The sequence below is a fragment of the Macrobrachium rosenbergii genome, chromosome 10 (assembly GCF_040412425.1).
Source record: "Macrobrachium rosenbergii isolate ZJJX-2024 chromosome 10, ASM4041242v1, whole genome shotgun sequence".
Taxonomy (NCBI): domain Eukaryota; kingdom Metazoa; phylum Arthropoda; class Malacostraca; order Decapoda; family Palaemonidae; genus Macrobrachium; species Macrobrachium rosenbergii.
The window spans coordinates 33,487,416-33,502,070 of NC_089750.1; the positions used below are offsets into that span (position 1 = coordinate 33,487,416).

Here is a 14,655-nt window from a genome sequence, read left to right on the forward strand (position 1 = left end):
GGAGAATTCAGTTCCGAGTACATGACTTTGGATGTTACCTCTTCAGTTGCATTGGCATGGAGAGAGACTTGGCAAGACCTTGAGTTGTAGCATAGAGCCAAGAATGGATCCTTTTCCTTCATTGGTCATTGTCTTTAGTATTGCTTCTCACAGAGAAGTCCCCAGAGTCCCTGGACCCAGACCTCTCACTGTATGCATTTGCCTCAGACAAGGAGGGGGCTATGGTTATCAGGAACCAGTCGCTTCAAGGTGTGGTCGCCAGTAGAAACAAGTCTTCTCATTAACTGCAAGGAGTTGTTGCCTAGTCAGAAGGGATTTTAGTAATTTCTGTCTCCATGGGCATGCCTTCTCTAGCTTATATTAGAAGGCAGGGGGGAATAAATTTGGAACCTTGGGAGCCATCATCAGAACTTTAGCCTCTGGACAGTGGAGAGGAATATTGTACATATGCTTCAGTTGTTTCTTGGTTGACGGTATGTTTGGTGGACACATTAAGTCATCCGGGGCAGGTACTCTCCCATGTTTGATCTTTCCCTATAGGTTGCATGGTAATTAGGAGAGTGTTCGGCAACCCCTCTTTGATCTCTTTGCTGCTAAGCTGAATCATTCTCCCCAATTCCAGGCCCTCAAGCCTGGGCAGTAGATGTTGGGATTCAGGATTGGACATATTTATTCATGTATACCTTCCCTATGTTTCCACTGTTGAAGGGGATACTCTAGGGTTGAGGACTACCGGGAACTACCATGTTTCTAATTGCGCTTTGGTGGCGGAGGATGCATTTTTTCCCAGTCCTTCCACATTTCGGTAGAATTCTAGGCATTACCTCCTTGATAAACTACTTCGTCAGGCAGGGAAGGGGAAAGCTGTACAGAAATATCAAAATGCTTCGACTAACCTCATGGAACTGTTGTCTAGCTCCTGAACTCCAGAGACGTTTATTAGTTATCTAGGGACTTTTTTCCCTATGACAAAAAGAAAAGTATATTAATTTCGTGTTAGTATAACTGGAGCTTTATAGATTATGATGCAAGTCCAAAGGCAGTCCTGTTTGCACGCCTATATTAACCCTTAAACGCCTATTGGACGTATCATACGTCGACTAAAATTGTCTGTTGGGTGCCGAGTGGACGTACTGTACGTCGACTACAAAAAATTTCAACATTCGGTCAACTTTGACTCGACCGAAATGGTCGAAAAATGCTGTTGTAAGCTAAAACTCTTACATTCTAGTAATATTCAATCATGTACCTTCATTTTGCAACAAATTGGAAGTCTCTAGCACAATATTTCGATTTATGGTGAATTTTTGAAAAAAACTTTTTTCTTACGCACGGGCGGTAACTCGGCCGAAAATTTCATAAATTCTTTCATCATTTTGTCGTAATTTTTGCACTGTTCTATATTAGCTGTTACATAAAGTTTTATATGTGAAAATGTGTGCAATTTCATGTACAATATAGCAAAATACAACCCATGGTTGTAGCTTTTATCAGTTTGGAAATATTTTCATATAAACCACGATAACTGCCAAAATTTCAACCTTCGGTCAACTTTGACTCGACCGAAATGGTCAAAAAACGCAATTTTAAGCTAAAACTCTTACATTCTAGTAATATTCAATCATTTACCTTCATTTTGCAACCAATTGGAAGTCTCTAGCACAATATTTCGATTTATGGTGAATTTCTGAAAAAAACTTTTTCCTTACGTCCGCGCCAGAAATTCTTTAAATCACGTTGTCGTAATGTTTGCACTGTTTTATATTAGTCGTTACATAAAGTTTTATATATGGAAATGTGCGCAATTTCATGTAGAATACAACAGAAAATAACTCATGGTTGTAGCTTTTATCAGTTTTGAAATATTTTCATATAAATCACGATAAGTGCCAAAATTTCAACCTTTGGTTAACTTTAACTCGACTGAAATGATAAAAAACGCAATTATAAGCTAAAACTCTTACATTCTAGTAATATTCAATCATGTACCTTCATTTTGCAACAAACTGGAAGTCTCTAGCACAATATTTCGATTTATGGTGAATTTCTGAAAAAAAAATTTTTTCCTTCGTCTCTTGCTGTGATAACTCGGCCGAACATCTCAGAAATTCTGTTGTCATGTTTTCGTAATGTTTGCATCGTTTTACATTAGTCGTTACATAAACTTTTATATATGAAAATGTGCGCAATTTCATGTAGAATACAACAGAAAATAGCTCATGGTTGTAGCTTTTAGCAGTTTTGAAATATTTTCACATAAATCACGATAACTGCCAAAATTTCAACCTTCGGTCAACTTTAACTCGACCGAAATGGTAAAAAACGCAATTGTAAGCTAAAACTCTCACATTCTAGTAATATTCAATCGTTTACCTTCATTTTGCAATAAATTGGAAGTCTCTAGCACAATATTTCGATTTATGGTGAATTTTTTAAAAAAACATTTTCCTTCGCTGTCATATATTCCAATATTTATATATGATAATGATATTTTTTTTCATTTCTGATGGTTGCGTACTAAACTTCAGGCAATGACAAAAAAATGAGCCAAAAATGAACTCTTAATCATAAAAACTAAGCGTGCTGTGATTTTTAAAAAAACTTTTTTCCACTTGGTTGCTAACTCACGACGCGCGCCATACGGGAGACGTTTTTGTAAATAGGGCTTCGGCGTTAAAGGGTTAAGATTAACAGTGTTTTAAAGGTCTGCACTTCTTGAGAAATGACAAAGGATTGTCTGTTTCGTACGTCTAGGCTATAATCCATGCTGACTTCAGCAAAACTGTTCACGCTTTTCAGCTGGATTGCTGCAAATTCTACAAAGCCTTTTTGTATGGAACCTAGTCTTTGGCTTAAGATTCCTTAGTGGCCCTCCGTTCTACCCCAGAGAGAGGCTTCATTAAGGGTCTTTCATTGAACACTCCTTCTGGGGCAGTGGCTTCAGCCAGAAGAGTAAGTGGGTTACATGTGATTTATTCTTTAATAGGGTGTTCACTTTGTGGAGCAGAACTATCCATTTATGCATCCTTTCTTGCTAAGATGAAGTCAAGACCAAAGCTCTTCCAAGAGTTTTCTTTATCTCAGCTTTAGGAACCCTGACTCCTGGAAAAGGAGTTTCTCTGATGCCCTGTCAGGGCTATAGGGATTTGTACATCGCATCTTATCCATTATGAAAGCAGTGTAAGAACCTATTTTGCACCGTCAAGAATCCTTAGGTTCTAAGGTCTTAGATGCCATGGTTTTCTTTATTAATCCTTAATCATGGAAACACACCATGCATTGTCTCCAGACGATTGTCCCCTTTTGTTGGTGAAAGTGCAGAATGTCAGAATGACAACTACATTGATTAGTTTCCATTAGCACCTCTCTCTAGACTGTCAAGTCTTGGTTGCACAGTAGAGATTGTTTGAGAGCCATCTTTATCCAGCAGGGACTGCCGTACATTAGCACCTATAATTGCAGCAGGGAACATTTCTACTAGTCTTCCCCTTTTGTGTTACGAACAGGTATAGGTTTTCACTATCGACCCCGTCCTGTATTACATGGTAATATCATACTCTACTTTGTTTTGACTGCAGGATTGTGCTTAGTTGTAATTGCTTTGTTTCTCTTAGGTAAGAACAAATGAAGTTCATTAGAGAAAATAATGTTGGTCTAATGTTGCAGAGTCATTACTCCTCATTAGAGAAAGCTACCTGAGCTGATCTAGAATCACCTTTTCAGGAAAAAATTGGTGGTGGTCTTTTTGGTGTGAGATACCACAGCAACTCGGTTAGGTAAGTGGTAATGCTTTAGGGATCATTTTTAGGTTAGGTTTTAGCTCTCATCAACTCTGCAGGCCTGAGGCACAGAGGTCAAACTTGCCAATCTGCATTGCACAATCTCAACCAATGGCTCTATTCAGGGTCCATGTTCCACCTCCTTGCAATAGTGGATCTCACCTGACGAAGATCCTCTATGACAAGAACTTGCTATGGGATCATATGCATCAGGTAAGGAGCGATAAGGATATTACCAATATCTGATAATGTGGTTATAGGGAAATCCCTGCCCTCCTCCAGCACACATTGTTGGAGTCAGCCAATGATAGAGGGTAAGTTTCACCTCAAAAATAATGATTTTTATGATAAAATAAATTTTTTAGGTACTTACCTTCCATCATTGAGATCCCTACCCCTGTAAGAGTTTAAGAGACAACTGATGAACCAAAACACTCACTGTCTTACCCCATCCACGTAAAGGGTGGGGAGTAACTATTGGGAGCGTTTCACTTGTAAACGATTGTTTCAATTTTAACACTTGTCAAACCTGTGCCAAGTAGCCGCAGATAAAGCTAATGATGAAGGGTAACTAAAAAATTGATTTTATCGTAAAAATCATTATTATCTTTCCTACGGACTTGTTGGATATTCGATTCCTGGATGGGTAGAGCAGAAGTTCTAGGGGACTCCCCACTGGACTTGTGCTCTGTGGCCCGAGCTGGGCGAGAAACCGGTTCTAAGGCAGGAGAGAGATAGCTGTGCAACACTCGGGCATCACTGCTATGTGAGGAAAAAGGAACAGAAACAACACAGACGGCTTGGATGGCCAAGAAACAGCTGCAGGAGAAGAGGAGCGAAGGCTCAAAGACTGCCTGCAAAACTTCTTGCTAGGAGAAAAGATGAAATCCTTCTTCCTCCAGCGTCTGACAGGAATGGGTGAAACAGAAAACGATGACAAGAAAGGAGATCTGCGATGTCTCCTCTTTGTAACACGGCCATACTTCTTGAGAAACACACCTTCAGCTCTTTCAAAGAGAGCCTGGACAAGAGAGTCCGAGGAAGCAGACATGGGCGACTTATGGAGGGACCTGGACGGAGATGGCATGGAGATAGGTGCTGGGAGAGCTGCTGCCAGATAGGATGAAATCATGGAGACTGTAGCATTAGAGACAGCCCTGGGGAGAGCTGTTTTAATTTGAGATAACATCACCAAAACTGAAGATCTGGAAACTGTCATGGCAGATGTCACTGGGATGCGAGACAACATGTAGTTAGAGAAAAGGCGAGAGAGGGTTGGTACCCCTGATAGGCCTAGCAACACCCAATACTCGGACATCTTCTGCACACCCCCTCCTAAAAAGACTGTACAAGAGGGAGCTGCCTCTGCCCTCAAGGTGGGGGAAGCTTCCCACCCCCAAAAGAACAGGGGCAGCAACATACATACAGGATCTCCGGAACCCTCCCTCGAATCTTCTAAAGACGAAATCAAAGAAGAATGAGAGGGACAATAATCTTCATGAGAAGCAGCAGCAAAAGGAGATTTTGGTAAAGAAGAGGTAGAACAAGAAGGAATAGGAATGCCTGCTGTCAAGGGAGACAAAAAGCCTTCCCAAGATGGCACCATGAGTTTTCTCTCATACCTCCTCTTATCAACAAATCCTTTCCACTGCTCAGGAAACCAAAGACAACACTCAGAACAGGGGGTTACTTATACTGCAAACGTTAGCTGTGCACCTACTACAAGTGGAATGTTGTTCTGTAGATAAAGAAGACAGGTAACAAGAATAAGGGTTGTTACCATCTCCAGGACATTGTCTCTGAAGCCTGGGAGGCTTTGCAGAATCAAGGGTTTGCATTACGGTATTGCAAGAACATACAGACAGCACATTATCACACAGAAAACGCACAACAAAAAAGAAAGAAAAAAACCAGAAAAGTGGGCAGAAAGTGCAAAATAACCGGCTTCTTGTGAAAGATGGGCACCAAACTGTCTTGCTATGAAGGTGGTTAGAGAGAAACTGATATGATGATGTGTATCGGGGTAAAGCAGGTTACATAGTTTCCTCTTTCTCCCCTGGTGGTTGACGCCCGTTGCCACCAATTCATAGTGTTATTTTTAAGAAGATTCCAGCTAGCACCAGAGAATTTATCCCTATGTTAAGACTGAAGGTTTGTCAATTATGATAAATACAAATTGGTTTAGAATTTGTCATATTTACCGCGTATCAGAAGGCCAGACCCCCAGTGCATCTGGTAAGTGTAGTGGGTAAATTATTAAAATAAGAATCCTAGCTTTATTTTGTAACTTGGGACACACTGGTATTGTGAGAAAATAGTACTTCTGGATTTTTCATTTTTCTTGACTTTTAGTTAGCTTTGGTGATACCTTTAGCAAACCCCCGTATTCGCGGGTGATGCATACCACACCCCCCCTATCTAAAAAACACTTAGAACTGCCTATTTTGATAGTTCAAACACCAAAAAAAAAAAAAAATAAAAAATGCTTATGCAGGTATTATCCTACTGACGATGGTGTTAGGTTCCAAAAAACCCCTTCGTTTGTTGGAAAAAAAGTATCTCGAATATAACCTAGCCCACACTCGGTATTCAGTATCATGTACACATATATGGTAGCCCAGCAGCACTAAAAAGTATACTCTATGCATATACGGTATAGTAATTATTAATATCAGCTAATTTTGGAGGTTCATGGAGATTGACATATGATAATTCAATACAAAGAGAAATTGAATAACAGACAAGAATTACCTTGGCCTACTCTGTGGTATATCTTGTACATATACAGTAGCCTAGTCTACATTATACTATACTCTATACAGTATTCACATCTTAATATCGTAGTATACAACTATCAACATAACGAATATGCATCTTTTCCATGGATCTTTTAAAATGTTATGATTTACTTCACTGTATCCAATAATATTGTATGTGTTCTTATATTGCTTTTGTATCATACATTGGATCATGGCCTAGTGATCAATGTTTTGGTTTGGAAATCGATTACGCGGTAAGTTTATTTCGCCGTATTCAACTCAGCTTAGAACACTTTTCTTGCTTCTAGTTAGCGTAAGTGAATCTCTAGATACTTTACTTATATGGGACAAGGTTATTTATCGTTATACGAAGTGTTGTTAAGTCGAAATATAACTTAAATACATCTCGTTGTGAAATTAATTTAGCTATTTTTTTCGTTAATAGATGATGTTGGCCGTTTGGGGGGATGTTTGTTTTGTGTTGAAAAAAATTAAGATTCCGGTTCACTATTTTCACTTGATTTCATAATAATACGAGCTTTACGTATTTATCTTATATTGGCGTGAAAACAGCACTAATATGTGTTCTTTCATGCCCAGTAGTTTTGATTAAAATACTTTCTCTCCAATTTTAATTACAGTGCGGTCAAGTTTCATCCATGTTGCCGATGCACGATAATTTATAGTCATTAGCAGCTTGAACATAGTTTTCTCAGCTTCAGCTACAACTTTCAGCTTAAATTTAGCAGTATATTTCCTTGCTGATCTTTTACCCATACCGAATAAGTGTATAATATAAAAATATATCAGTTCTACTTAACATCATTTGTAACATAACTACAGTAATTGTTTACTACCATACAATGGTTGAAATATAAGCAAAACAGCTGTTGTTATCTGATTCGGTTATAAGGCAAAACAACAGTTTCTCGTTCGGTTTATGGCTGTACACATTTACGCAAGAGTATAACGTTACTAAAGAGATGGAGGAAAAGAAGTTGGTCTATTGTAATTTGGTCTCTTGCTGCCTGATTGTGCTCTGCTGCCTGCGCCCACATGAAATATTTTATAAATATTTTCTAATTGGTGTTAATTGCTTACCCCATCTCAAAATCGAATTATTGTAATTTAAGCACTTCCCTGGTGCCTAAGCACTACCTGGGTGCCTGAGTATTTTAATAGTTTTATCACAAAAAGTGCATTTAGTCATGAAAATGAGATGAAAATACTCTACTGTGCTTAGTGAATATTTCTCAGTGAAAAATACAGCAAATGGGTGAATTTTCCGCAAATAATGTGTATATATGTTCCATAGAGAAATCCACGAGTCGTGAGAACATGAATATGGGGGGTTTACTGTACTTGTAAAAGTATGTTTTGTAAGTACAGTAAAAAAGTTGTTGTTCTTACTGATGTTTTTTTTATGCATTTAATTTATGATCATTTTATTTGCAGGATGTTGAAGAAAGAGTACAGAGGACATTTCCCAATCCAATTGACAGGTGGGCAATTGGGGATGCTCAAGCAGCTATTGAAAAAGGCCGCAAAAAATCACCGCTTGTATTACCAGCGGAAAAAGCACATCCTTTATTACGAGTAAGTTGGAGGTTTTGTCTTTCAGAGGTATAAGATACAGTATTTGTTACTTCTGTGCACTGAGATTGTTTTATTTAGTATTTTACTATTACAGTGGTCTGTGACCTCAAGCAAACTGCAAGTAAAAAAGAAAAATAAAGATTAATCAAATAATCTTAAACACTCCCAAACATAAAATAATAAAAAAAGAAAAATTAATTCATGCAAACTAAGCTTAGACTACCACATCGTCAAGCTTTTGGAGCTAAGCAATCAGCTGAGGATGTTCCTCTCCCTGATACTTGTCATCCTGAACCTATTCTTACAAAATTTTCATTTTGCTCTAGGGATATTAAGAAAATTCTGGATAATCTTGATAGCTGGGGAGAAGAAGACCCAGATAGTTTCTTCCCTTTGTTTTTTAAAATGTTTCTAGTGTGTTGTTTCCCTAAATTAGTAGATTCTGTAGATTTTTATGTTGACATGTAGCATCTTTGCCGATAAGCGCAAACTTCATATTACAGTACTTGTTTCAAAGAGTGGCATATCTGCAGACTGCAGTAACTACAGGCCAATTTCTATTTTCCCTGTGCTCTCCAGAGTTGCAGAAAAACATATTTTTAGGTCACTATATAAGTATGTGGAAAAGGAAGTATTGTTTGCCACATATAGGAAGCAGTTAGGTACCTGCAGTGCTCTTTTAGACTTGCATGCCATTTGCAAGAGAACCTTGATAAGGGTTTTGAGTACAGAGTAATTCAAATAGATTTTAGTGTGGCCTCTGATTTAGTAAATCACAAGGCACTTATTTATGAACTTCAGAATCTGGGAGTGGGTGGATGTTTTAGGATTACTTTAAGATTTCTTACAGGTAGGCAGCAGCGAGTTACCGTTGATGGGATGTTTAGTGAACCAAGACCTATTGTGTCTGGAGTTCCACAGGCTAGTGTTCTTCGTCCACAATTATTTTTAGTATACAAGTGATGTGGTTGTTGGCTTGGAAAACAAGATTGTTCAGTATGCCGATGATGCAACACTTGTGGGTGTAGCAAATTCTCCACTCATGAGAAATGGTACTGCCCTCAACCTCAATCGGGACATGGACCGGATCAGTGAATGGTGTAGTCAGTGGGGTATGAGACTGAACTCCAGTAAAACAAAAACTATTAATTAGCAGATCTCATAGAGATTTTCCACCCCTTCCTCCCCTTCAGGTGGATGGGACTTTGCTGAATGAGTCTGGAGCATTAACTATTCTAGATATTGTTCATAAGGCCTCATATATTTATAACAGTGATAAAATCATTGCAACCTGTTTTAGGTAATTTGTTCTATGACTTGACCATCGGTGGGCAGTCTCTTGTTTGTCAGTTTTTCATTAGTTGTATTTTAATATTTTTCACATTCACAGTTGATCCTTTATCCCATTTTCCTGCTGAGAGCAACCAGATTCACTGAACAGCAGCACCAGTATCCAGTAAATATGCCTGGCTGTTGCACTTCTCAGTTCCAGACATCCTTTATTCAGTTGGAACGTCAGAAGTTCAAGTGAAGATGCAGTGCATTACTACCCTAATACAATTCGACTTGTATTTTGATATTTTTCTTACATTTTTATTTATTTATTAACTTGTTAATTTATCTGATTTTTAATAACTGATCTCTTTCTGTATTTCCCATTAGCTTTTAAATGAGCACCATATTCTATGGAAGCTTGAATCTCAAGTCAGTGCCCCCTGTGGGCTTGTTTCATATAAATAGGGTTCATCTTCTTAATAACAATAATAATAATAAGTGGTGTAGTAAAATTTCAAGCAAGTGAATCACCAACAAGAATATTTTTTATCAAAGAGATATGTTTATAAACAATCACTCATCACATTTCCCAATTAAAGCCAGGTAGTAATATGAGTAAAAAATATACAGATAAAATTTCTTCCCGTAATGGAACTACCTTTTCCGTGGATTATACTTAAAGTATGAACATTTACACTGTTGAAATAAACATAAACATGTAATAGAACATAAGACATAAAGGTTCACATCATCATCAGGCGTGGGATTGGCAGCCATATCCCCCAACAAAACATACCAATTTTCCGTCCCCAATGAAGCTGCTTTTTTCATTAAGACATGCCATCACAGAAATTTGTAATTTTTAGTGACCTTAGGGGTATACTATTGGAACCCCTTAAAATTATGATCCAAAATGTTCCTTTTGCACAACAAATTAATTTTCATTTCACAAATCATAAAGAGGTGGTTAAGTGTAGAAATATGTTAGAGTCCTGCCGATGAAGGCATCAAAGGAAAGGAAAAAGCTGATCAAACAGCCAAAGCTACAGCTGCTATGGTAGGATCATAAATAGACATTTCTATTAGTGATTAAATAACATCTCTAAAACTTACTATAATCAATAAATGGCAGAATATATAGAATAATGAGCCTGAAGTAACAAATTAAAACTGATCAAGCCCATTGTTGGAATACAGAGTAAATAATTTGACCCATGGATATTTGATGATTGGCCCATATGATCCAATCCAACTTGTACAGAATGTAAAGTGACAGCAACAGTAAAATATTGTGTGTGTCCAAAACATAATCAAGTGCAAATGTCAAGGTTTGGAAACAATTCAAAGATATTTTGTCAGTCCATCATCTTCTATTAACTCAATTGTAAAAACTTAAATAGATGCTTTTTAATAAGTTAAATTTAAATTTTTTGTTATTGATAAAGACATTCCTTTTGGTCAGCCCAGTGAGAGCTACGTAATAATTAGTGGTCTGGTTAAACTACTTTATGATCATTTTGGTAATGAAATTAATGGTTTATTTCTTCCCCCAGGATGTACTACAAACCAAGATAGACTATCAAGTTACATTGTATATAGTTGCTGTTTTAGAGTACATTTCTGCAGATATATTAAAAGTAAGTCATTTGTCAAAACTGTTTCCACGTAAGTAGAAAGCTTGGGAACCATAATACAGTAATGTATTTTTTGAATTTTTATTGAAGTAGATTTTAATTATTCAAATCAGAGAATGAAATAGAAGCCTTAGACCAACACTAATGCATGCATATTTTGGATAGAAAATATACTTTCATGAGATTGCTAGAATGACCGGATTTAATAAGTTTTCCTCCTTGAAGTATTCAGTGCTTAATAGGTACAGGGGATTAAGGATTGGTTCATTGGGGTGTCTCTTGATGATTACAGTAATACCTCGAACTTACGCGATTTGAGCAGCGTGAATTCACAGACACACAAACTTTTCATTGGACCCTAACTAATTGGCATACGCGATTTTTTCAGACACATGACATTTGCAAAATCCTCGAGAAACCCTGCAGAAGTGTTTATGTTTAATTTTTGAAGTAATTTGTAAGTTTTCATGCTTTTTTGTGTAAAATCTGTATGAAAAATGTATTTTTATTTTTGTGCATGCATAAATATGATACAAAGGTATTTACAGCACGTACAGTTAGCGTTCTTTTACAATATGTGATACCCACTCCAGAAGTTACTGCACTTTCAAAGATGCGATACCCCTGCAGAAAGTGTTTGTTTAATTTTTTAATACAGTGATATATTGTACAAGTTTTCATGCATTCAAGTGTAAGATCAGCATGAAAAATTTATATTACAGTAAACCCCCCCCCCGTATTTGCCGGGGATGCACACCACACCCCCTGCGAATAGCTGAAACCCACAAATATTTAGAACCCTTCTAAAAACACTTAGAACTGCCTATTTTGATAGTTCAAACACACACAAAAAAAATAAATTGCTTATACAGGTACTGTATTATCCTACTTACAATGGGGTTAGGTCCCAAAAAAACCCAACGTTTGTTGGAAAAAAAAGATCTCGAATATAGCCTAGCCTATACCAGGGTGTTTATAGTACCATGTATACATGTATGGTAGCCTAGCTTACACTATATATTTTATCCAGACTTACAGTTATTCTTTTACTTATTTTCATATTTTCGTCAGGTTGAGAAAATGCGACACTTTTCAAATATATTCATCAGAAATTATTTCCCGGTTCAGCTGAAAAAATTGATAGAAAAAGGGTGAGAAACAGAGCGCTCTGCGCTGTATGCCAATTTTTCATAGAAATTACTTTGTAAATATACGGAAGAAATAAGAATAAAGGCTGGCCAACAATATTGTTCAGATTAAAGGGATTTTTTTATGACAAAAAATTCTCTAAATATTGGAAAAATCTTGGTGAAAAATTTGAAAAGAGGGTAAAAACAGACCTGTGTCACCCAGTGAAATAATCCATTAGCACTGATTTCTAGGTATAAGTATTGCTAAAAAGCTATACCAGAGAAAAAGCTAACCATAATGCCAGGGTTAACCCCTGGATGGATGCAAACAAATTGATTAGATGGTGTCGTTATACACAAAGGGGTGAGTGGTTGCCACTACCACAGGTCTCCGTCCTATAGATCTCTCCTATCTCAAAACCCTGAAAAGTGAGGAGCCGTTCTAAACCTCATCCCCGCACCCAGCCAACCACCACCCCTGCCGCCATCTTATAAACATCCCAAATTAGCACCTCCCAAGCTTGGTATGCCGCCAATTGGGCAGTAAAGCGGACATTTTGACAAAGCCCTAAAAATTTTTGGGGAAGACTTTGTAAATATACGGGAGGAAAAAGGAGAAAAAGTACAGGGATGGGTCACTGGGTGACACAGGTCTTCCCCAGAAATAGATTTTCCTTTGTCAAAATCCCTTTCTGGGCTCTACCTGTGTCACCCAGTGAAATAGTGACAGAGAATCAGCCATACAAAAGCTTGGTGGAGTCCTCTAAGAATTACCTTAATGGAGCTAAATAAAACTAAGAGAAAATTACTGTGTTTTAATAACCCAAAACATTTATAATAAAAACATAATTAAAATTATAAGGCACACAGTCTAAATCATAAAATAATTAACACCAAGACACTTAAGGCTAACAAAAAGATTACAAACAGGAAATCCATGAAATGGCCAGGAGTCAGGCTGTGAAGCAGGCCTGACCTAAAGGTTAGAAGGCAAGGCAAGTAAACGAGGCAGGTAGGCAAGAGAAAATAAACAATACAAATAAACTAAGGTTACATAAACTAGTCTAGGGCTGGGGAAACAATACTTCCTGCAGCCTCTGTGGAATATTTAAGAGCCTCTAGAGACTTAAGATAGTGGAGTTTGAACACTGTTGGTGATTTCCAGCCCATATACTTTTAAGGTCATCAAAATTCATATTGTGAAAATAATTAGCTGAGGTGGCCACCGCCCGAATATCATGTACCCTAGGTACTGAATCCGGGTTTGCTTGTTTAATAAAATAAAGTATTTGTTGCCTGATGGCCTTTAAGGAAATGGTTCCTCCATTTTCCCTAACAAAAGAGGGCCAGACATTCTATTAGAAGTTCTATTTAAATAAGCTTTTAAAGTGTTAACTGGACATAAAGACAGATCCTGTGGAAGGGGAATAATCTTCCAAGGAGACCATCTATTTTGTGGATCCTCATTCTTTGCTAGAAACTTGAGATCCGGAGACAACAGAACTTCTCCTGACGGGAGGAAATCAACATGGTTCGGTTCTCTAGAGAGAGCAGACAGTTCAGAAATTCTAGCCCCTGAGGCTAGACTTACTAGAAATAACGTTTTCCTTAACAGACTCAGGTATGAACATAATTCATTATCAGTGTCTGATGCTAATTTAATTACATCATTTAAGAACCAGGAAACCGTGTGTGGACGGGTTGCTGGTCTAAGACGAGCACATGCTTTAGGAATTGACAAAAATATGAGTCTGTAAGGTTAATATTAAAGCCATGTAAAAATATTTTTCTTAAAGCAGATTTTGCTGTAGTAATAGTACTAGAGGCCAGTCCTTTCTCAAATAATGATCTGAAGAAAGAGATTGCTAGGTTCGTGGTCATTTCCTGAGCTTCAGATTCCCTCAAAAATAATGCTAACTTTTTAACTGCTGAGTCATATTGTCTGAGAGTAGATAACCTCTTGTCTGATTCTATGAACAGTGTATTAATAGGATCAATGTTAGCATCTTTCTGAGCTGCAAACTTCATGAAGTCCATAAAGCTAGGGCATTCAGAATTCTTGAGGAAGCTGACACAGTCCGAGTTTGTACTACTTGTGTCAATCTTGGACTGGGGATTTGTTTGTGCCGGAGTTTCAACTCTAGAAGAAGAGGAAACCAATTGCTCTTAGGCCAGTTGTGTGCTACAAGTGCTACTTGACCTTTGAATGATCTGAGTTTGTGCAGAACTTTCATTAATAGGTTTATTGGTGGAAACAGATAGATCCTTTGCCACCTGTTCCAGTCTATTGACATCGCATCCGTGGAGTGAGCTAGAGGGTCTAGATTGGGAGCAACGTAACACGGAAGCTTGTGGTTGCTCTCTGTGGCAAACAGGTCCACCTGGAGACCCGGTACCTGAAGACAAATCCACTCGAATGATGCTTTGTCCAATGACCATTCCGACTCCAGCGGAGTTGTCCTGGATGGTGAATCTGCAATGA

General features: G+C 37.8%; 1 protein-coding gene across 1 annotated transcript in view; it reads left to right on the plus strand.

Annotated features, from left to right (window-relative positions):
• The window catches only part of LOC136842589 (son of sevenless homolog 2-like), a 553,642-nt gene that overhangs the window by 48,531 nt on the left and 490,456 nt on the right, over window positions 1-14,655 (plus strand). The window contains 2 exon segments of the mRNA XM_067110139.1: window positions 7,994-8,134; window positions 10,963-11,046. Coding sequence (XP_066966240.1) covers window positions 7,994-8,134; window positions 10,963-11,046 — 225 coding nt within the window.